The 24355-nt window shown below is 42.5% G+C and overlaps 1 protein-coding gene across 1 annotated transcript in view; it reads left to right on the forward strand.

The window, feature by feature from the left end:
- si:dkey-256h2.1 (uncharacterized protein LOC337520 homolog) overlaps positions 1 to 23886 on the forward strand; it is a 57499-nt gene extending 33613 nt beyond the window's left edge. The window contains exons 6-12 of the mRNA XM_060900383.1: positions 765 to 886; positions 3127 to 3295; positions 12050 to 12195; positions 13912 to 14036; positions 14355 to 14481; positions 23357 to 23490; positions 23683 to 23886. Coding sequence (XP_060756366.1) covers positions 765 to 886; positions 3127 to 3295; positions 12050 to 12195; positions 13912 to 14036; positions 14355 to 14481; positions 23357 to 23490; positions 23683 to 23802 — 943 coding nt within the window. The 3' untranslated portion in view covers positions 23803 to 23886. The remainder of the gene's footprint in view (positions 1 to 764; positions 887 to 3126; positions 3296 to 12049; positions 12196 to 13911; positions 14037 to 14354; positions 14482 to 23356; positions 23491 to 23682) is intronic.
- The last annotated feature ends 469 nt before the right edge of the window (positions 23887 to 24355 follow it).

Genomic DNA, 24355 nt, shown 5'->3' on the forward strand with positions numbered 1-24355 from the left:
TTTTTGTTGTTGCTAGCGAGCGTTGAATTTAAGGTATGCCGGTGTCAGGTCCTTGTGGTCCGGTCTCGAGTCTGGGAGCCAGCCGCCGTGTCGCACCTCGAGCAAAAAGCAGGGATCAGAGACGACACGAATGCAAACAGAGGAAGTGTAATAGTGCGCGCGCGCACGGGAATTGCTCACGTTCCTTTGGGAAAATAGTGCAGGCGTTGTATAGAGCTCGTCCGGGCCGCGATGCTTCGGTTCGTCCGCTCTCGTCCTGCCTCCCGGGTTCCCACCAGTGCCGGCTCGTCTGCTGCTGCGTCCGATCCCCGCCGACTCCCCCGTAAGTCTGCAAGCATACCTATTTATACCCAACCCCTTCAATTTCCCGTAGTCAGGATAGGATGAGTAGTAATTGTCCAGGTGCGGGTCTAATACAAAGCAATTTGGAGTCATTAGTAAGCCGCCAATGAGGAATCAGTGTGTGGGTGGCAGTCAATTAAAACACAGCACTTCAATACTCACAGCAATCCAATAAGTGAACACAACAATCCCATAGTTTCCACAGCACAGCAACCAGTATAAATGAGCACAGCAACCAGAATGTAAACACAGCAAACACTAGATAAAACACAGCAAGCCATATCACTGCAAGCAAAAATATGAAACAAAATCCCCACACCTCCCAGCAGGCTGACACACAGCACCAGATGAGGTACATATACTGTAAGCCTGAAACTTGACCGACGCCTTTATGGAGACTTTTTCTCCGTTTCCTTCAACAGGTTCAACTTCAACACTGACTTGCTGGAGCGTGTGAAACATCCTGCTGCTGTTGTTCCAGTCTTTAATAACACACTGATGCAAGGAAAGCAAGGAGCTCAGACCATTGTGAAGCTTCCTAAAGGTGTGTTTAAGCTCACGGTGAATCCGAACATAACAGAGCAGTGTTTCATCCACAGCAGTTTCATACCTTCCATGTTACACCTGATCATTCATGTAGTTATGATGATGATGATGGACCTACAGTATAAAGCGCCATTTCCATGAGTTCAATAGTGCTGGAGACAAAAAGTTACAATCCAAAGACCTGATTAAGCAAATGCGTCTTGAGTTGTCAGTCCAGTCCTTGATGTCTTCTGGTAAGTTGTTCCACAGTTCAGGAGCAGCGATACAAAAAGCATGACTTCCACAGGTCTTGAGATTGAAGGAAGGTTTCTTTCGGAGATTCCTACCGGAGGAACGGAGGGGATGTGATAGCTCGTAAGAAGTAATTAGATTCTTGGGGTTGTCAGGAGCCGTGTCATTAAGTAGGTCAGGATGAGAATTTTAAACTTTTACATGATAGTCCACAGGGAGCCAGTGAAGCTCCTTAAGGATTGGCGTTACATGATCAAACTTGGAAGACAACGAGACAAGACGTGCAGCAGCTTCTTAATTCGACGTGAAGGAAGGCCATACAAGCTTTGAGGTAACTAGTGCATGGATGACGATCTTGGTAGCATCAGGTGTAAGATACTTTCTGATCTTTGCAATGTTTTGAAGATGTTACGTGGGTCTTTGTGGAAAGACAGTCATCAAATGTCTGCTCAGAGGAGAATACCGTTTCATCTTGCACGGTGTGAAGATGGTATTACAAGTACCTCCGTCTTGTCTCTGTTCAACTTCAGCTTGTTCTAGGACATCCAGCGATCAATATCATGCACTTTGTTGTTTAGAAGATTCCATATCATCAACAGATGATATTCTAAAAGTGATGTATAACTGTGTGTCATCAGTGTACATGTAATGGTTCCTCTGGTGGTCACGTGCAATGTCTGAGAGGAGAGGTCTATAAAGAGTAAAGCACAAGTCCCAACATGGATCCTTGTGGAACACCATGTTCCAGTTATGAAGTCAAGTTTATTATTTTAACAATAGACATTGTTGCAAAGCAGCTTTACAGAATTTGAATGACTTTAAACACGAGCTAATTTTATTCCTAATCTATCCCCAATGAGCAAGCCTGTGGCGACGGTGGCAAGGAAAAACTCCCTCAGACGACATGAGGAAGAAACCTTGAGAGGAACCAGACTCAAAAGGGAACCCATCCTCATTTGGGTGATAACAGACCACGTGATTATAACATTTTTAACAGTTTTAACATGAAGTCAGTTTCGTTGATGATGTAACTCTTCATTGATGGAAACTTGAGTGCAAAACTGTTCATGACAACTGCAGTCCTAAAGTTAGCAAGTCAACTGTAGTCCTCAGCCATAAAAGCATTACTGTAAGAGTCCAGAGCGTCTTCCAAGTGTGACTTTCAACTGTCCATATGGGGCCGTCCTCCACAGGAGCGATATGATGTAATGAGACTCCAGCCAGAAGTAGGGCATCAGGATGGATCAGGCAGGTCTGAGGAGCAGAAGATGGGGAGGAGAGAGAAAACACAGGTTGTTAGGTATGCACCAATGTCAATCAGCCGGTCAGTTGGCAGCAGTGCAGTGCATTTAAAATAAAAACAAAACATCATCTTCATATCAAACATCAGAATGAGGGGAAAAACAAACAAACAAACAAAAAGCTATCAATCAATCAAGCAGGAGTTGTCCAGGCAGAAATGTTACGGAGATCAGGTGATAGGAAGTCTGCCGGAACTCAAATAATCACTTTTTACAGCTGCGGTGAGCAGAAAAGCATGTCACAAGTTTGTTCTGTTTGTGCCAGAAAAAATGAATCAAATTAAAAAGTAAATTCATCAACTTGACTATTAAATAAGTTTATGATGATGATTATACATAAATTGTATTTTTCATTAATTGTATTGATTATACTGAGTAACTTGATTATATATCTAAAAACCAAAGTCATTAATGTACTGATTGATTAATTAATTAGCTATACTTTGCCAATTTAATTAAAAAAAATATACATTTAAATTTCCTACATTTTTGTCCAAACTATTCCTTCTAAACAGGATTTGTAAATTTTGTAATTTAGAAAAATTTTTTTTTTTTATAAATTATATTGACGGAATTGCTAAACGAAACACTGTTTATCATCACCCTCCCTCCACTGAAAACGTGACGCACCCCATGATCTAAACCCTGTACAGATGTGCTGTTATGACCGTGTTGGTCCCGGCTGATGTTTGCTGTCATTTGTCAGACTTGTTGCAGTTTGACGTGCTGCAGCTGGACGCGGCATTGTCGTGTCCTGGTCGCAGGGACGAGACGTGTGCTCACTGGGATCACACAGTCCAGCTGTTCATCTGCTGTGATCACTCGAGTCCTTACTGTAACATGGAGCTCGGCCGCTGGATCACCGCCTTCCGCAGGTACACACACACACACACACACACACACACACACACACACACACACACTTGTTCAGCTCGCTTACAAACACGAGGAGGTTTTATTTAACACACTTCATTATTTTAGAATTGGAGGATTGTCCTGTCTGGGGGAAAAACCTCAATGTATGTGTGTGTATATACTATAATAAGAACAGGTTTTACAAACTGAAAAGGTTATTTAAAAAAAAAAAAAAACACAAGGCCTAGAACAGGGGTGCCAGGGTGAAATTGGTAATGGGGCCAGATTTTTTTTCAAGTGGGACCTTGGGGGCCGAATTACACTTTTGGCCTGAAAAGACCAGACACTAACTCAACAAAAGAACATTATTTTATATGATTTTTGAAGGCCTATACGCCCAAAAGGAATTGTAAAGCTATAGCCTCAAAATGAGGCGCACAATAACATGGCAGACAAAAGCAATTTACCCTCTGAAAATGTGACAGTCTAAGCATGCAAGTAGCCTACATTTATAAAAAAAAATGCTACAGAAATGGACTAAGACACAAATAACACAAGTGTAAATTGTAAATGACTTAGATCAGATTTATTGATCTTGCACATCAAAAACATGTCAATGCATAGGCCTAATTAGGCCAATTAAAACGATTGGCAAGTAGGCCTAAACGAGTCAAAAGAAAGAAGTGCCAGGGTAAATAATTCCACCAATAGGTCAAGTGACTAAATATCCAGTAGCATTAGTTTAAAAGAGCCAAATATGACTGAACATACCAATAAAACCAAACTACAGATGGCACATTAACTTTGCTGGTCAAGTCCCACATATATTTCCACACACCCATCCTGTTTATTCCCCCTCAAGCACACAGCACAAGGTTACATGGGGGAGAAATACCAGCTACATTTTACATGTGGAAGCCAGAAGTCTTTTACTTTTTACCAGCTTGTCGACACTGGGGGACAGACTCTGGGCAGTTGCTATTTTCATGACATCGTTGAGATGTCCATGGGTCAGACGACTACGCAGTTTCGATTTATTAATATTCATTACTGAAAATGCCTGTTCACATAAATATGTTGTCCCGAACATACAGAGTATTTTACCGGCAAAGGCCGTGATAATTGGGTACTCTGGTGGCAATGACTGATAGAAAGATTGGATTCCAACAGATGCGTATTTATCCTTGACGAATGCACCCTCCCAAAATGGCTTGGACACTTTTGCGATCTCCCACGCGATGATGTAGCTCGCCTTCACTGCCCCTAACATTAAATAAAATGTACAACAAAGATATTGAGACACCCCTCTTTGAAAACAGCCGCATTTAACATTAGGAGAACCCACGGGGTCAAATTTGACCCCTGTTAATTGCAGCTACCCAAAATGACCAAATAAAAAAAAAAAAGTCAAATTTATCCTCAAAAGCCCAGAGTGCCACTTCTGGCCTCTGCATAGAGACACCTATTGGATGAAAATTGAACTGACACGAGCCAGAGTGGTAGTGACAAGATGGCTGGCCACATGGTGTTTTGTTGAGCTGGAAACCTACCCAAACAAAATCGTCTTCACATCAAACCATCAGTAGGGAAAATTGCGTATTTTTTGTTAATCTACTTAGTATTAGCCTGGAGAACGCCTAGAAGTACTTTTTATATTGTTTTTGGATAAATTAAAGACTCTGAGCTAGTTCAAAAAACAACGGGCCAAAAATGACCCTTTGGGTCTTTGAGTCACTTTGTAGATGGAGAATGGTGACAGTCCTGTATTTGGCTAAAGCCTTGAAATAAATTCATTTGTAGAATATAATGTGACAAATTGAAAAAATGTATGATAATATATATATATATATATATATATATATATATATATATATATATGAGAGAGAGAGAGTATATATGGTAAATAGTGTCATAGTATATATATATATATATATATATATATATATATATATATATATATATAGTATAGTGTATTTGCTACTGTAAATATAGAGGCCTGTAGCCATGCATGTAAATACATTACTATATAAAGGGATCTGTATTTTATTGATTTATTTCATTCAATACCAAGTGTCTTTGGATATATTTTACTAAGTTACCTAGGTAGTACAGGGCCAGAGACTAATAAAGTAAATACCCATTATCTTTTCAGGGAGTATGGCCACTCCCTTTTCAGCACAGGGAAAGGACCAGAGAAAGTTCACTCTAAAACAAGTATTAGAGCAACTCGAAGCTGATGATAGTGACTTTGGCCCTGACCTGGACAGTGATGGCAATTCTGATGAATCGTTTGAACCCCATGAAAGCCATGATGGTGAATCTTTTGCCCAAGACAATGACTCATCCAGTGATGAAGATGTGCCATTTGCCGAGACTGCTAGCCCACAGATGGAGCCAAAGAGTGTTGCAAAAACTTACAGGTGGCGGAAGAAAGGCTTTAAGTTGCCTGACGTGAGCTTTCAAGGTGAAGAGGTTGAGTCGTACCAGGATGCCACGATAGACACGCCACTGGTTTACTTTCGACGGTTCATTTCCCTTGATATGTTGGAAAATATTGTCAAGCATACCAATCAATACAGTGTTCAGAAGCATGGGAAATGTGTAGACACTTCAGTAAAGGAAATAGAACAAGTTCTAGGAATGTATCTAAGGATGGGATTAGTTCAAATGTCTGGAGTACGTCAGTACTGGGAAAGTGAAGTTCGTTATGGGCCTGTGGCAGACGTAATGAGTCGCAACCGATTCAACCTGCTACTCTCTGTCATCCACTTTGTAGACAACGAAATGGCCAGTGAAGAAGTAAAAAAGGATCGACTTTGGAAGCTGAGACCATTTTTGGATTCTTTTCGGAGACAATGTCTGACTATATCTCCTCGCCAAAAACAGTCCATTGATGAGATGATGGTGCCGTACAAGGGGAAATTTGGTGGCATAAGGCAATACATCAAAGGGAAGCCACATCCGTGGGGATTCAAAGTGTGGGCACGCTGTTGTGCCACTGGCCTCCTGCACGACTTTGACATATTTCAGGGGAAAGGTGGTGCCAATGAACAAAAAGGGAAGAGTCAGTTGGGAATTGGTGGAGACATTGTGGTGAAGCTTTGCGAATCGCTTCCAGAGAAAGTACATTTCCTGATTTTCGCTGACAATTTCTTCACTTCGATGCCCCTCATTGAGAAATTATTGGCAAAGGGAATCTACTACACAGGAACGGTGCGAAAAAACCGAATGTCTATGTGCAACCTGATGACGGACAAAGACCTGTCCAAGAAAGGCCGTGGATCCTATGATTATCGAATTGAGTCCAACACCAACACTGTTTGTTTGAAATGGCAAGACACGAAAGCAGTCAGTTTGATGTCAACATATGCTGGACCAGAGCCTTTGGGAAAAGCTCGGCGCTGGGACAAGTCCAAAAAAGAGTACACCGACATTGATCAGCCAAACATCATCAAGGAGTACAATGCTTCCATGGGAGGAGTTGACATGCTAGATGCGCATCTTGCACGCTGCAAATTTCCCATCAGGACCCGTCGCTGGTACATGATACTTTTCTGGCATTTCTTGTGTGTTGCAGTGATCAATGCATGGCTTCTTCACCAGCGTGACTGTGAGGCACAGGGAATCACTGGATCCAAAGTACTCAAACTTCGCAAGTTTCAGGGTTTGGTTGCTCAAGGCTTAGTTGAAGTTGGAGCAGCAAGACAGCGAGGTAGACCATCAACTCCTGGCCCCTCCTGCCCGCCACCACCAAGATTTGTTCGAGTTCATCAGAGTGCAGATATTCGTTTCGACCAAATTGCCCATTGGCCTGTCAAGGAGGAACATCGACGCCGATGTGCTGTGTGCAAGGACCTCAAAACTGAAATGCACTGTGAAAAATGTGCAGTCCCTCTCTGCATCAACAAAAAAAGAAATTGTTTCAAAGACTACCACAATGTCTAGTGTGATGTCCTCTCTCTAGAAGAACAGATTTTTGGATAAGCGAAGACCTATGGTCTTAGTTTTGATTTTGGCCTTGTGTTCTTGTTTCGGTTGGCCAAAGCATGTTTGTACATTAGAAATCCAGTTCTGACATGCAACAAATAAAGCAAAAAACACTGTTAAATGTAGCTCTGTGTTTGACTGATTATTTTCCTAAATTTAAAATAGTTTGCATTGACAGTGTTTGTTATTGTGATTCTTTTAAATGACACCCCAAAAGCCCAATGGGTAAAATTTGACCCAAATCCTAAATTAGGAAATAAAGGGTTAAAATTGAAAAAGTGGATATTTTTGTGTTCAGTGAAATCATAGGAGTCATTTAATGCATAGTTCATAATTTTCCAAAGAAGAAAAGGGTGCTTGGGTTCTCCAGGGTTTAAAGGAGAACTGAAGCTGATGTATGATATTAAAACGAACCTTCATGTGTCTCTCGAGACTTTGAGAAAGCTGCTTGCTGTTTTTGAAGGTTTGAGGCAAGCTCATTTAGCTTTTCAGTCCTGCGTTGCCCGGTGAACTGGCTGTATTTGTCGGCGTGGGTCTCGTAATGTCTTTTGACATTGTATTCCTTCGGTACAGCCACTTGTTGCGAACAAATCAGACAAACAGGTTTTCCCCCTACTTCCCATAAAAAAGTATTTCTCTCTCCATTTTTCCTGAAAGATGCGACCCTCAGAATCAACTTTTCTCTTTTTAGACTGTTGTTGCTTGTGAACGAGCAACAACTAGCCTACTCTACATTAAATCCGGGTCATTGCACCTGCGCGTGCTGCAGCAAGCAGAGAGCAGCTAAAAACGAACCGATGGATTACACGAAAATGGAATCAAATTGAAACATTAGATTTAAAATCATTACGAAAAAAAAACAACATTCGATTTTTATTAATTTATTATTTAAAAAAAAAAAAGTCTCATGAACCAACGGGCCGGATGTGATGACCAATCGGGCCATTACCATGGCACCCCAGGCCTAGAATAATAAAATCGTAAAAAAAAAAATCTGTTAATGGGAAGGGTCCGCTATGATTTGTGCGGAGTAGTCAACAGGTGGCGCGCGCGTCACTGGGTCGTTCAACAATGTCAACAACGGTGGACGCCGCACAGCCCAAACCAACAAAAGTAAAGTGTTTATTCAGGGTTTACTGTGGTTTGTTTTAAGTTTAATAACATCTTGTAACTTTTAAAGATATGTAGCCATAAATAGAGAGAGGATTGTTTAAATTTGCTTGGCGGTTCATCATAGACAGCAGCTTGCACTCTACGAAGAGGAGCCTGAAAAACACAATGCATTTTATGACTGTGCATCTGCCAGTTAGTTCCATATGATCTGTGACCGTCAGAAAGCCTTAAGTTGCTGAATCTTGTACAATGTTGAAGGCATATGTATGCACGTGTACACCAATGGAGGCATTTAAACTATGAATGGATATTAACATGTTCATGGGTACCAGTTGAAGCATACAGAGTTAAGTTGTGTAACACGCTACCCTCTGACAAGGTGCTGGCTTTTATAAACCAGATTAATATTAAAACACACAAACATTAATCACACCTAATAAAACATTTTATGCATACTTATATATTATTTATGTATATATGTGTGTATATATACAGAGTCTACCTGTAATGTGCAATTTTTCCGAGCCTCTCAATAAGGCAATTTTTTCTATACTTTTTCACGGTAGATAATGCAAATAGCCCTCTGTATTTAATCCTTAATTTGTCTAATTTTTATTTCAGTTTTATTTGTTATCTGTTTGACATTTTCTTGCTACTGTTACATGTGAATTTCCCCGATGTTGGATGAATAAAGTGAATCTAATCTATAAATAAATTATTGCTACCGCTTGGGCTTCAGATGAACCATGTCGGGCTTCAAATCATTCAGGCCGAGCCTCAAATAACTATAACGCCCACAAAAACCATATTATTGTTATATTAATGAGTTCAACAGCCAATTTAGCCATGTGTGTTAATTTCTGTTAGCAGAATTCTTATCCCCAAATATATGAACTATACACCAATATAGACCGACTAGTGGCTTAGTGGTAGCGTGTCCGCCTCTCGATTGGGAGATCGTGAGTTCGGGTCATACCAAAGACCATCATAAAAATGGTACCTACCGCCATCTGGCAAGGCACGCTGCAATTCAGATGTGCATGGGGAGTTAAACTCTCGTGGTTACCAGAGGACTAGCCCCCCACTGTAACCCTAGCTATGTAATAGGCGAGAGGCCGAGGGCTATGGAAACGGAGATCGGCGCCGCCCGATGTGCCATATACAGGTTGGGCCTGGTTAGTACTTGAGTGGGAGACTGCCTAGGAATACCAGGTACTGTAAGGCGTGGGAAGGACTTTTTGACACCAATATAGAATCAGCACTCATCAAAATTTAAATATATGCATTCTTTTGCTCTGTATGCATTCTTTTGCTCTGTATGCATTCTTTTGAGTAAATATGTTTGATTATTCAAGTATGTGATTAATATAAAAAAAATCAAACATCATTATGATTTCATGATAACTGGCCCATCAATAAGCATGATAAGCACAAATGTATCTTACAGGCCGCGTGAAGTAGACGCGGTTACCCAGACCACAAGCCCTAACTTAAGCACTATAATGGATGTGACATGGGCGAGAATTCACGTATTTGTACGTTTGACAACATCTTATAAGCGTCTATTCCAGTTAAACATCAATAAAATGTATTAATTCTATCTTATTTCAGCAAAACGTTATACAAACCAATGTCACAGTGAGTATTGTTTTGGCTGGGAACGACCCGGAAGTGGAGGACTGATCACAGCGCCACCAGCTGAATACAGCTAAAATGTAACATAGCGGAACCGTCCCATTATATAATAAAATATATTTAATTTTTTTGTTTTTTACAATTTTATTTTTCTAGGTTTTTTTTATAATCCTTTTCATTTTGTAAAACCTGTTCTTATTTTAAAAAAAAGACCTAGAATAATATTGTAAAAAAAAAAAAAAAATAAATATATATATATATATATATTTTTTTTTTTTTAATAAATAAGAAATAAATATATAAAATATCAATAAATATTATTAAATAATTTATTATTTTTTTCGCGGTGCGGTTTCCATCAAATCCTGCGCTCTGATTGGCTGGCGAGCGAGCCCGTATCCTATGATACGGACCCCGGTTACGGACCTCTGGCGACTCACTCATTCACAACAACAAACATAGTAGCATTTTTTGCCAACATTTATCTTTTTTTTTTTTAAATAAGATTTATTTAGAAGATCATGAAAAATCTTATAAATTTTTGCCAGCATTTCTCAGGAGAATAGCATTAATTTTACAGCATGGATAGCAATAATGACAGTGTTCACAGCGAAAGTGAGTTTTACTACCCTGAGGAAGAAGAAATAAAAGAAAACATTTCAGGAGAAAGCTAAAAACCTCTAACTTGCTAACGCCGAGCAAAAACATGGCTGAATCCTGAATGACTCAATTTTGTATAAATAGGGGACTACATAGGTGGCAAAATGTTTTGTTTTTTCCTGCCATGGAAGTGCACTTGTATACCGAGGAGGAAGCCATTTGCATTACAGCCGTGAATGAGGATTCAAAATGGCGGCTCGGCTTGGTTTTCCCTTTCGGGCGCTCTCGTTTTCTGTTAGAATTTGGTAAAGAAAAAAATTAATCATTTACCAGCTTAAGGTCGGTCCGTATGGTGAAATACCGTGACCTCGGCCTTGAATACTGACCTCGGCCCAGAGGGCCTCGCTCAGTACTTTCAAGACCTCGGCCACGGTATTTCACCGTACGGACCTCCTAGCTGGTAAATAACATATATATTTAATTTCATAATAAATAGATTGGTTTAGTTATGCATTTTTTGTGCTTATTTATTTCATAATGCATTTTCAATTCTTTTTTGGCATGAATAAAAAATCCATATAAATAAAATCGTGTCTTAGTGGTTAATGCAAAGCGTAAAGAGCCACCATCGTGATGCCGTTGCTGTCGGATCTCTGACAATGAAGCATATTTTACTTCGTGTCCCAGTCTCAACGCCACAAGGGAATGATTTTATTTTCAAAGTATTCTCAAAGGATGATGTTTTTAACAAGGTGCCACCACTAAAAGATTTAGAATTTTTATCACATGACCATCTGAAGCGTCTCATTTAGTTACTGATTTATTTATTGATGTAACTTTGTTTTAATTATTGATTTTATGAAGAAATTATTACCTTTTTTAGAAATGCTCTTGCCATATGAGAGCCTTCAGTGCTGACATGGCATTAAAAAAAAAAATCATCACTTCATCACCCAGTGGTTAATGCTGCCTTTGGGTCCTGTTCAGAAATGTTGTAATGACGAGGTGAATAATTCCGACTTTGTCAGAATTACAACTCGGGAACTTGTATTTTTTCTACAAGCCTCAACTTTCCCTCCTGGTGGTGTATGAGTCGATAACAATAAGCCATATGACTATGACGTCGACAGCAGACAGTCATATTTACATGATCATTTTCCATGTTAACTCTTCAGTTCTTTTCTTGCAGTCAAAAAAAATAAATAAACGTCGACTTGTTGTTTGTAATGATGTAAAAAATCAGTAAAAACAAAAGTTTTCATAAGCCGTCTGTTTTTCCTTTTAAAATCAGCTGAACAGATCTCTTCGTAACCACCGGCTCTGAACTCATACACACCAACTGCCTAAGGCAGTGTTAGACACCAGAAGGTTGTGAGTTTTAATCCCAGCTCGGGTCACAGGTGTGAGTAAAATTGTCCTGGATGAATGTGTGTGTTCAGAGGAACGGGCCACTGGCTGACGGATGTGTCTCCGCTCCTCCCTCTGCTGAACAGCGAGCGCTGTTCTCTGGTCATGAAGACGCCGCCCTGGGCCATGCCCTGGATCACATCCCTCAACCTGCGCTTCAGCCACAGCAACCATTCTGGTCAGCTCGGGATGACCTCACAATCAAAAATAATACAGTGGTGCTTGAAAGTTTGTGAACCCTTTAGAATTTTCTATATTTCTGCATAAATTTGACCTAAAATGTCATCAGATTTTCACACAAGTCCTAAAAGTAGATAAAGTGAACCCAGTTAAACAAATGAGACAAAAATTATACTTGGTCATTTATTTATTGAGGAAAATGATCCAATATTACATATCTGTGAGTGGCAAAAGTATGTGAACCTCGAGGATTAGCAGGTAATTTGAAGGTGAAATTAGAGTCAGGTGTTTTCAATCAATGGGATGACAATCAGGTGTGAGTGGGCACCCTGTTTTATTTAAAGAACAGGGATCTATCAAAGTCTGATCTTCACAACACGTTTGTGGAAGTGTATCATGGCACGAACAAAGGAGATTTCTGAGGACCTCAGAAAAAGCGTTGTTGATGCTCATCAAGCTGGAAAAGGTTACAAAACCATCTCTAAAGAGTTTGGACTCCACCAATCCACAGTCAGACAGATTGTGTACAAATGGAGGAAATTCAAGACCATTATTACCCTCCCCAGGAGTGGTCGACCAACAAAGGTCACTCCAAGAGCAAGGCATGTAATAGTCGGCAAGGTCACAAAGGACCCCAGGGTAATTTCTAAGCAACTGAAGGCCTCTCTCACATTGGCTAATGTTAATGTTCATGAGTCCATCATCAGGAGAACACTGAACAACAATGGTGTGCATGGCAGGGTTGCAAGGAGAAAGCCACTGCTCTCCAAAAAGAACATTGCTGCTCATCTGCAGTTTGCTAAAGATCATGTGGACAAGCCAGAAGGCTATTGGAAAAATTTTTTTGTGGACGGATGAGACCAAAATAGAACTTTTTGGTTTAAATGAGAAGTGTTATGTTTGGAGAAAGGAAAACACTGCATTCCAGCATGAGAACCTTATCCCATCTGTGAGACATGGTGATGGTAGCATCATGGTTTGGGCCTGTTTTGCTGCATCTGGGCCAGGACGGCTTGCCATCATTGATGGAACAATGAATTCTGAATTATACCAGCAAATTCTAAAGGAAAATGTCAGGACATCTGTCCATGAACTGAATCTCAAGAGAAGGTGGGTCATGCAGCAAGACTACGACCCTAAGCACGCAAGTCGTTCTACCAAAGAATGGTTAAAGACGAATAAAGTTAATGTTTTGGAATGGCCAAGTCAAAGTCCTGACCTTAATCCAATGGAAATGTTGTGGAAGGACCTGAAGCGAGCAGTTCATGTGAGGAAACTCACCAACATCCCAGAGTTGAAGCTGTTCTGGGCTAAAATTCCTCCAAGCCGGTGTGCAGGACTGATCAACAGTTACCGCAAACGTTTAGTTGCAGTTATTGCTACACAAGGGGGTCACACCAGATACTGAAAGCAAAGGTTCACATACTTTTGCCACTCACAGATATGTAATATTGGATCATTTTCCTCAATAAATAAATGACCAAGTATAATATTTTTGTCTCATTTGTTTAACTGGGTTCTCTTTATCTACTTTTAGGACTTGTGTGAAAATCTGATGATGTTTTAGGTCATATTTATGCAGAAATGTAGTAAATTCTAAAGGGTTCACAAACTTTCAAGCACCACTATAGCTAATGCTGCAATGCTAACTTCATACTATTAAAATTAGCTTTTAAAAGTTATGCTACTTTGTTTGTTTGTTTGTGTTTTGCAGGAAACTCCTCTGAGATGCTTTACCCCTTTAATCTGATGTTTCTGTACAAGGGTGGAACCTTCGACAAGGATTACAACTCCAGATTTCAGGAGATCACCTTCACCATTCCACCTTCAACAAAAAAGGTGGCAGAGCTGACTTTAAGCTTTTTTTTTTTTTAAATCTTACAAAAAATTACATTTTATTCCTTTGCAATGTATTAGCTCTGATAATAAAAAGGTTATACTGAATATACACTAAATATCCAAGAGTTTGCTGAGCCCTGACCACAGCCACGTGTGCTTGTTTCATTTACACAGCACTCTTGTGTCAGGAGTTGTGTATCGTAACAACATAATTTATTGCAGTATCTGTATCGTATTGTCGTATCACACACCTCTTGTCAGGAGGTAATATGAATTGTGAGTAATTATGTTTGTGTGTGTTTGTGTAATATTTTTCAGGTGGAGCTGTATGCTGTGATCACAGGCCATGGTAGCGATGATAACAATTGCGGCGAATTCTGCGTAACGTCGCACTTCTTCCTCATCAATGGCATCCACAACAATTCGCTGACATTCGACTCTGCTGGCAAGTTTCATTTAAAACAAACACTTCCGAGAAAAACTAAACTAAATGTTATTCCACAAGTGCAGTCGATCAGCAAAGACATGTTTGGACTCAATCTTATAGCTACCAGTTTAGCTTTGTGCTTTAAACCATCACACAACTCTATACATACCGTACAAAAGTCTTAGCCCCCCCTATTTTTTTCATCCAAGCTTTGTTATAGATTTCTATTTTATGACTTCTACATTATCGAGTCAAAACTTTACAAAACATTTTAGAGTTCCAAACGTTCGTCGTTGTTTTTTTCCAGCACAAAATTAAATGTTACAGGAAAAAAAAAATGTTTGCAAATATCTGAGCAGCATATTCCATAAGAGAGCACTTTTCAGATTAAAAAAGAAAACATACTGTAATGAAGGCTACTGGAAAATATTTGGTGCAAAATGAAGAAGCAAGTGTAACAAAGTGTCCTGAAGAACTGTGGCTGGTTCTGTAAGATGCTCAGTAAAACCTACAGCTCATTTCCGCATAAAACTGCACTCACTGGACCGCAGACTACTATTTATTTATTTATTTATTTATTTTTTAATGCAAAGGTTTGTCTCATGCCAAATATTGACCGTTTCATTTATTATGGCTTACTGATTACTGTTTATAGTATTCTTTTTAATGTTGAAACATTTCATTTCATTATTTTTTTAATCCATTTTTGCTCAACAACATTTCTTTACATGTGCCTAAGACTTTTGCACTGCACTGTATATACAGTAATTTGAAGACAGATTTATTCAGCTTGTTTTTAAAACATTTTACCAAATCACATGTTCATATTCACACGCTTGTTCTAACACATTATCGTTTCTATGGTAACAACTTAGTAACACAGGGAGTGGTACAGCAGACGCTTCGTATAAAAAGTGTAAAATTGTTATTATTCTATCCACATTCACTGGATATGAGCAAATGCACGCTCTGATTGGCTACTCTACTACTAGGATATCAGCTCATATACCGTGCGTAGAGAAAAACAAAATGGTGGCTTTATCAAGTATTTAAAAGAAACAGAAATAGCTAAAAGAATATATTTTTCACCCAATATTTCCTGTTCCACACTCCAGCCCAGTCGCTGGTGGTAATGCACCTTTTAAGTTGGTTTGCCAACCACCAAAAAAACAAAATGGTGGCGCGTGTTGGTAAACCAACCGAGAACTCTACTTGAAAACAAACCCCCCAAAAATACAAAAAAGCAACAAAATATGGAATGAAAGTATTTGATGGTAAGAACATATCTTTTTTTTTTAATTAAAATTTTTCAAGAATTATTATTATTATTATAGCATTTTTCACAATTTGCTCCTGTCATTTCGCCGGTTTATTTACATTCTAAGCGGAAATGATTTTGTCTGATGTTTTGTATGAAGTTTTTATTTATCGAATTTGCAAAAAAAAAATGCTCTGTTTCTCAAAATTCAGTGAATGTGGATAGAATAAAACAGTTATTCCATTCAATCTCATCGTCCATGGATTATAGTTGAGTCGGTGCTACGCACCTCATCGGCTATCAGCTTATGTACGACTCGATTTCGTGGAATAACTGTTAAAAATGGTGACTTTTCCGTAAGAAGACAGCTACATTTATTGAATATTTATGGAAAAAGTCTCCAGTGTCAGAGATAAAGCTGTAACTTTAAGTTTTCTGAAATCTCGAGGGTATTGATGCAAACTATATGTGACTGTAGCAAGAGTTCTAAGTGGGTGGAGCACAGAAGCACGGCAGGCCAGAACTGAGTTCTCAAAACTCTTTTATTTAGCTTTTCAGCTTTTCTATTCACTCTCTCTCTCACACACACACACACACACACACACACACACACACACACACACACACACACACACACACAAGTGTCCAGGTTGGGGGAGAGCTCCCTTTCTCTGCCCTCTCCTTTTAAAGGGCACGGTCACTGGGGGAGACACACAAACAAAGGTTAATTCACGTCAGGTGCAGTGATGCTGCCACTTAGCTTCCCTGACTCTGCCCTCCATTCACAGACCGACGCTTGGCCATTCCCCCGCTGCCACATACCCCCACCGCCCGACTCAGGCCGGGGAGCCGTCCGGCCTGCAGCTGACTCCCCTCCCTCTTTGATGGGAGAGGAAATCCGCCACAACCATCTGCGCCCCCGGCCTGTGGACCACCTCGAACTTAAATGGCTGGAGTGCCAGATACCAACGGGTGATCCGCGTGTTGGCATCCTTCATGCGGTGGAGCCACTGCAGGAGCGTGTGGTCCGAACAGAGGGTGAAAGGGCGCCCCAGCAGGTAGTAGTGGAGGGCGAGGACTGCCCACTTGATGGCGAGGCATTTCTTTTCTATTGTGCTATACCTGCCCTTGTGCACCGACAGCTTCCGGCTGATGTACAGCACTGGACGGTCCTCCCCCTCCACCTCCTGGGATAATACAGCCCCCAGCCCTCTGTCCGACACGTCTGTCTGCAAAACAGAGGGGAGAGAAAAGTCAGGGGAGTGTAACAGTGGCCCCCCACACAGTGCAGCCTTTACCTCAGGGAAAGCCTGCTGGTATTGCTCCGTCCACTGGACTGGATCTGGAGCCCCCTTTTTAGTGAGATCAGTCAGCAGGCTGGTGACGTCCGAATAATTAGGTATAAACCTACGATAGTAGCCAGCCAGCCCCAGGAACTGTCTCACCCCCTTTTTGGTCTTGGGCCTCGGGCAGGCCACAATCGCTGCTGTCTTATTGATTTGGGGACGCACCTGCCCATTGACCAAGTGGAAGCCCAGACACCGTACTTCCACCCGCCCAATCGCACTCTTCTTTGGGTTGGCTGTGAGATCCGCTCGCCTCAGCGACCTAAGGATGGCCCTTAGGTGGTCTAAGTGCTGCGGCCAGTCATTACTATAAATAATTATATCGTCCAAGTATGCAGCCGCGTAGGTGGCGTGGGGGTGGAGGACCCTATCCATCAGCCGCTGGAACGTAGCGGGTGCCCCAAACAGCCCGAAAGGAAGTGTGACGAACTGGTGTAAGCCAAACGGTGTGGAAAAGGCCGTTTTCTCTCAGGATAGCAGAGTCAAGGGGATCTGCCAATATCCCTTTGTCAAATCCAGTGTCGAATAAAAACAAGCCATGCCTAGTCGATCGATCGAGCAACTCAAGACGAGGCATTGGGTACGCGTTGAATTTAGACACTGCATTGACTTTTCTATAGTCCACACAGAACCAGACTGACCCGTCAGCCTTGGGAACCAAGACCACCGGGCTGCTCCAGTCACTGTGGGACTCCTTGATGATGCCCATTTCAAGCATGGCCTCGAGTTCTTCCCGAACCACTTTTTTTTTTGTGTGTGTGTGTTCAGGCAGTCTGTAAGGGCGGCTGCGCACTACTACCCCTGGGGGCGTCTCAATGTGTTGTTCTATGAGGTGGGTGCAGTCGGGCAGGGGTGAGAATGCGTCAGAAAATTGTCTGCAACTTGGCGACCTCCATGAGTTGGGTCGGAGAGAGGTGGTCTCCACAGGGGACCAGAGCAGGGGGCGATGTCAATTTTCCCTCTTGAACCTCCAGCCCCAGCTCCGCCTTCTCTGGAACCACAGACACCAATGCCATGGGGACCTCCTCGTTCCAAAGTTTTAACAGATCGAGGTGGTAAATCTGTAATGCCCCACCCCTGTCCGTTCGCCTCACCTCATAGTCGATGTCCCCGACTCGCCATGTGACCTCAAAGGGTCCTTGCCACCTGGCGATCAATTTGGAGCTCGACGTGGGCAACAACACAAGTACTTTATCTCCCGGTGTGAATTCCCCAAGTTGTGTGCTCCTGTCGTACAGACAGACTTGACGTTCTTGAGCCTGCCACAAATTCTCCTGAGTTAAGTGCATGAGTGTGTGGAGTTTGGCACGCAGGTCGATAATGTACTGAATTTCATTTTTACTTGTTGAAGGTCCCTCCTCCCAATTTTCACGCAGCACATCTAGAATGCCATGCAGCTTACGTCCGTATAATAATTAGAATGGGGAGAACCCCGTGGAGGCTTGTGGGACCTCTCACACTGTGAATAACAGGGGCTTGAGCCATTTATCCCAGTTGCATGCGTCCTCGCTTACAAATTTTTTAATTATGTTTTTGAGGGTGCGATTGAACCGTTTGACTAAGCTATCTGTTTGTGGGTGATAAACACTCGTGCGGATAGGCTTAATTCCCAGTAACCCCTACAGTTCGCGCAGTGTGCGTGACATAAACGTAGTGTCTTGATCAGTCAGAATCTCTTTGGGGATTCCGACCCGGGAGATGACACGGAAGAGCACTTCCGCAATACTGCATGCTGAGATATTGCGAAGAGGCACTGCTTCCGGATATCGCATTGCATAGTCCACCAGAACTAAAAGCGATATCCTCATGTTGACCGATCTAATGGCCCGATGAGATCCATCCCAATTCTTTCGAATGGGGTCTCGATTAATGGCAGAGGGCGCAAAGGCACTTTTGGAATGGCCGCTGGATTTACTAACTGGCATTCGCGGCACACCGTACACCACCTACGGACATCGCCGCAAATCCCTGGCCAATAGAACCGGGCCATTATCCGGGCTAGTGTCTTATCCTGCCCCAAGTGTCCGGCCATGGGATTAAAGTGAGCCACCTGGAATGCAAGTTCCCAGCGGCTCTTTGGGATCAAAAGCTGAGTTATCAGTTCTTTAGTCTGAGTGTCCTGTGTCACTCGGTATAATCTATCCTTCATAATGGAGAAATAGGGGAAGGATGGTGTGGCGTTTGGCTGGAGCGTTTGACCATCGATTACTCTCACTTGGTCAAACGCATGCCACAGAGTCTCGTCTCGCGACTGCTCTAACGGGAAATCCGCGAGGGGTTCCCCGAGAGAAGGAGGAGGAGCCTGCTGCTCCTCACTCTGATGCGGAGATGACGTAGACGGCTCTGTGACAGCTGCTCCCGCCAATGCCACACCGGGACCTCCCCCTGCTAAACTATGGCAGGCCCCACTCTTCACTAAATGAGTCATTAATTCCTGAAATCCCGGCCAATCAGTCCCCAAAATTATCGAGTGGGTAAGGCGAGGATTAACCTCCGCCTTTTACTCTAAATTTCTCCCCTTGAAATAGAATGTGGACTGACACTAAAAGGTAGTTGTGAACATCCCCGTGCACACACACTTTCACCAATTGTGCTCTCCCCAATGCCTCGTCTTGCACCAGGCTTTGGTGGATTGAGGTCTGATTACAGCCGGAGTCCACCAAAGCCTGATGCGTATCCCCTTGGATACTCATCAGTATGCGATATGCTCCGGCCTGATCGAGGGCGGTCCCTGGCGTGTCGGGGATCCGGACCACTGCGCCCACCTCCATGGCCGAGCACTGATGCTGGAGGTGCCCCAGCTCCCTGCAGCGCCAGCATACCGGCCCAGGCTCTCCCTCTGCACCGGTGTTTCAGCGCTCACTCACCTGAGGAGGGGGCAGACACAGACACGGAAGTAGGAAACAGTAGGGCACCGCCGGTGCGGTGGGCCAGCTGTGGTGGAGCCGGCCCCCGCCTCCGCGGTGGGGGAATGGGGTGAGGACGAGGAACAGGGGAAGAGGGAAAGAGAGAAGAGAGGGGAGAAGAGGAGACACACTGTCCTGCTGCCGGAACAGCTGCCATATGGTCCTCCGGCAGCTCGATGGCCTGATCCAGCAACGCCGGGCGATGGCACTGGACCCACCCCGTGGTTCCTCCCAGAAGTCGGGCGATGAATTGTTCCAGCGCCACCAGGTCGATGATTGATTCCCTTTTTGTTGCGGTTGTCGGCCGGCAGGCGTCCCGGAGCTGCTGGCCAAACCCGAACGGTCGGCCGACCTTCTCCAAGTGCAGTGCACGGAACCGCTGCCGCTGCTGTTCCAGTGTGCACCCCACACGTTGGAGGACGGCCCTGCGGAGGTCGGCAGGGAGCTGTAGCGTGGCCAGCTGCGCCTCGCCCATTAGCAGGGGGAAGGAGGCGCGCCGCGCGCTGCTCCACCGGCCAACCCAATGCCTCTGCTGCCTGCTCAAAAAGAGCGAGGAAGGCTTCGGGGTCATCCTGCGGACCCATCTTCGTTAGGGTGAGGTGGGGAGGAGGGTCCACGCCGGTGGTGAGGGCGGACCCCGCCGACGCGACCAGGTGCTGGAATGCCTGGTGATCTTCCTGCTGCGCCAGCACCAGGGCTTTGAACCGTTGTTCTTGCTCCTTCCAGAGGGCGACCAGCGCCTGGTGCTGGCTCTGTTGGGCCGTGGCGAGGGCATGGACCAGGTCCTTGAAGGGGGAGGACTCCATGGGGCTGTTCTCTTCCGTACTCAGAGTCCTGGGTTTCGGCACCACTGTAGCAAGAGTTCTAAGTGGGTGGAGCACAGAAGCACCGCAGGCCAGAACTGAGTTCTCAAAACTCTTTTTTATTTAGCTTTTCAGCTTTTCTATTCACACACACACACACACACACACACACACACACACACAAGCATCCAGGTTGGGGGAGAGCTCCCTTTCTCTGCTCTCTCTCTCCTTTTAAAAGGCGTGGTCACTGGGGGAGACGCACAAACACAGGTTAATTCACGTCAGATGCAGTGATGCTGCCACTTACCTTCCCTGACTCCGCCCTTCATTCACAGACCGACGCTTGGCCACGCCCCCGCTGCCACAGTGACATTCTGATTTCCACAGTTACGACACAAGACAGAAAGATGATTTCGTTCCGCCGAATCAATGAACAAATTATTTAAAGTGCACATTTAAATACACAAGTATAGAGCTGTGGAACTTGATCCCCCGAGACATACAGAACTCAGACTCGATTAAAACATTCAAGATTTTTAAATTTAAAAAATTAGTGCCTTATACCTACTAGTGTGTGTGTGTGTGTGTGTATTTTAATAGTCACCTATATCTGTACTTACTAGTGTGTATATTTTAAGACTCACTATTGTATATTATAATCATTTGATATCGTATCTCATACTGTAGATAATTGTAATTATTCTATTTATTATAATTTTGCATTTCTTATTTAGTATTGGGGCGCCTGGGAGAACAGCCATGCTGAAGTGTGTCCCTTGTATACAGTGGTGCTTGAAAGTTTGTGAACCCTTTAGAATTTTCTATATTTCTGCATATGACCTAAAACATCATCAGATTTTCACACAAGTCCTAAAAGTAGATAAAGAGAACCCAGTTAAACAAATGAGACAAAAATATTATACTTGGTCTTTTATTTATTGAGGAAAATTATCCAATATTACATATCTGTGAGTGGCAAAAGTATGTGAACCTCGAGGATTAGCAGGTAATTTGAAGGTGAAATTCGACTCAGGTATTTTCAATCAATGGAATGACAATCAGGTGTGAGTGGGCACCCTGTTTTATTTAAAGAACAGGGATTTATCAAAGTCTGATCTTCACAACACATGTTTGTGGAAGTGTATCATGGCACGAACAAAGGAGATTTCTGAGGACCTCAGAAAAAGCGTTGTTGATGCTCATCAAGCTGGAAACGGTTCCAAAACCATCTCTAAAGAGTTTGGACTCCACCAATCCACAGACAGATTGTGTAGAAATGGAGGAAATTCAAGACCATTGTTACTGTCCTCAGGAGTGGTCGACCAACAAAGATCACTCCAAGAGCAAGGCGTGTAATAGTTGGCGAGGTCACAAAGGACCCCAGGGTAACTTCTAAGCAACTGAAGGCCTCTCTCACATTGGCTGATGTTAATGTTCATGAGTCCACCATCAGGAGAACACTGAACAACAATGGTGTGCATGGCAGGGTTGCAAGGAGAAAGCCACTGTTCTCCAAAAAGAACATTGCTGCTCGTCTGCAGTTTGCTAAAGATCATGTGGACAAGGCAGAAGGCTATTGGAAAAATGTTTTGTGGACAGATGAGACCAAAATAGAACTTTTTGGTTTAAATGAGAAGCGTTATGTTTGGAGAAAGGAAAACACGGCATTCCAGCATAAGAACCTTATCCCATCTGTGAAACATGGTGGTGGTAGTATCGTGGTTTGGGCCTGTTTTGCTGCATCTGGGCCAGGACGGCTTGCCATCATTGATGGAACAATGAATTCTGAATTATACCAGCGAATTCTAAAGGAAAATGTCAGGATGTCTGTCCATGAACTGAATCTCAAAGAAGGTGGGTCATGTAGCAAGACAACAACCCTAAGCACACAAGTCGTTCTACCAAAGAATGGTTAAAGAAGAATAAAGTGAATGTTTTGGAATGGCCAAGTCAAAGTCCTGACCTTAATCCAATGGAATTGTTGTGGAAGGACCTGAAGCGAGCAGTTCATATGAGGAAACCCACCAACATCCCAGAGTTGAAGCTGTTCTGTACGGAGGAATGGGCTAAAATTCCTCCAAGCCGGTGTGCAGGACTGATCAACAGTTACCGCAAACGTTTAGTTGCAGTTATTGCTGCACAAGGGGGTCACACCAGATACTGAAAGCAAAGGTTCACATACTTTTGCCACTCACAGATATAATATTGGATCATTTTCCTCAATAAATAAATGACCAAGTATATTTTTGTCTCATTTGTTTAACTGGGTTCTCTTTATCTACTTTTAGGACTTGTGTGAAAATCTGATGATGTTTTAGGTCATATTTATGCAGAAATATAGAAAATTCTAAAGGGTTCACAAACTTTCAAGCACCATTGTAACGTTATTTTTTTTAAACAGAAGGTTGAGTAAAACTTTAACGAACAATTTCAGCAAAAGATAAAGGTAAGCAGTGGTTTTTGAAAACAGTTGGATTCCCATGTGGTATATATGTTGTACCGAATGTTTGAAATGCTTTGGCTGCACCGTATCATCACCTGATCCTGATTTAAAAGTATCATTTAAAATGTTATCTGTAGATTTGCCGCTGGGCTGCGCCATACGTGTGAGAGAGGGGGCGGTGCCTAACGAACATGGCACATGGCTGTACGGTCGCGCCGGCTGGTGTGACGGACTGCAGGTGGACCCCTGGAGGATCAATCTCACACCACAGGTGGAGTTGATGGCTAATGGTGCTCACAGCTAAATAATGACAATTTCTATTTGATTTACTTGGACCTGAGACTTTAAAACTCTCAATAATAATAATAATACCAACTTTTGGAGTCACAACAAGTTGTGATCTGGCTGGACTTTATTATTATTATTATTATTGAATGTAATTTGATTTTATTCTTGATTGCAGCTTGACCTGAGCAGTTCCAACACCATCCTCTACTTTGGACTCTACGATGGACGGAACCCCAATCCAACCAGAAACCCGGGCTACATCATCATGTCCTCTTATCTCGTTTTTTATAAGTGATTATCAAACATGCATTCAGTGTGGAAAGATTCGCTGTACATTTTAATGTCATGATTAAAAATTTATTTAAAAAACTAAATTTAATCCTTATTTTTGGCTCCATTTTTTATTTATTTTTATTTTTTTGCCTTGTTCATTGAACAAGCTGCTGGTTATTGTTAAGATTGGGGGGGGAATCATGTAATAAAATAAAGTAGGCGTGTCCTGCTCGACACAGGGGTAGAAAACATACTGGGAAATTATACTTCAGTGAAAGTACGGATAATGGACATTACAAACTCTTAATCACAAGTCGAATTATCCAGCCATTTATTTATTTATTTGGAGAATGTCAGACAAATATAACAAATTTAAAACAAAGTTTAGACATTTTGTAAAGCTGTATAGTTCTACCAGCCAGAGGCTTGTAGTACTCAAGTCCAACTCGTGCCCTAATTTTAAAGCATATATGCAGAACCATGGCCTCACTTTTTGTTTATAAATGTCTTGAGACCTCAAGAATGGCACAGGAATAGTTTTAAGCATTAACAATAAATCTAATATCGTGATTTTT

The sequence above is a fragment of the Neoarius graeffei genome, chromosome 19, assembly GCF_027579695.1.
Source record: "Neoarius graeffei isolate fNeoGra1 chromosome 19, fNeoGra1.pri, whole genome shotgun sequence".
Taxonomy (NCBI): Eukaryota; Metazoa; Chordata; class Actinopteri; order Siluriformes; family Ariidae; genus Neoarius; species Neoarius graeffei.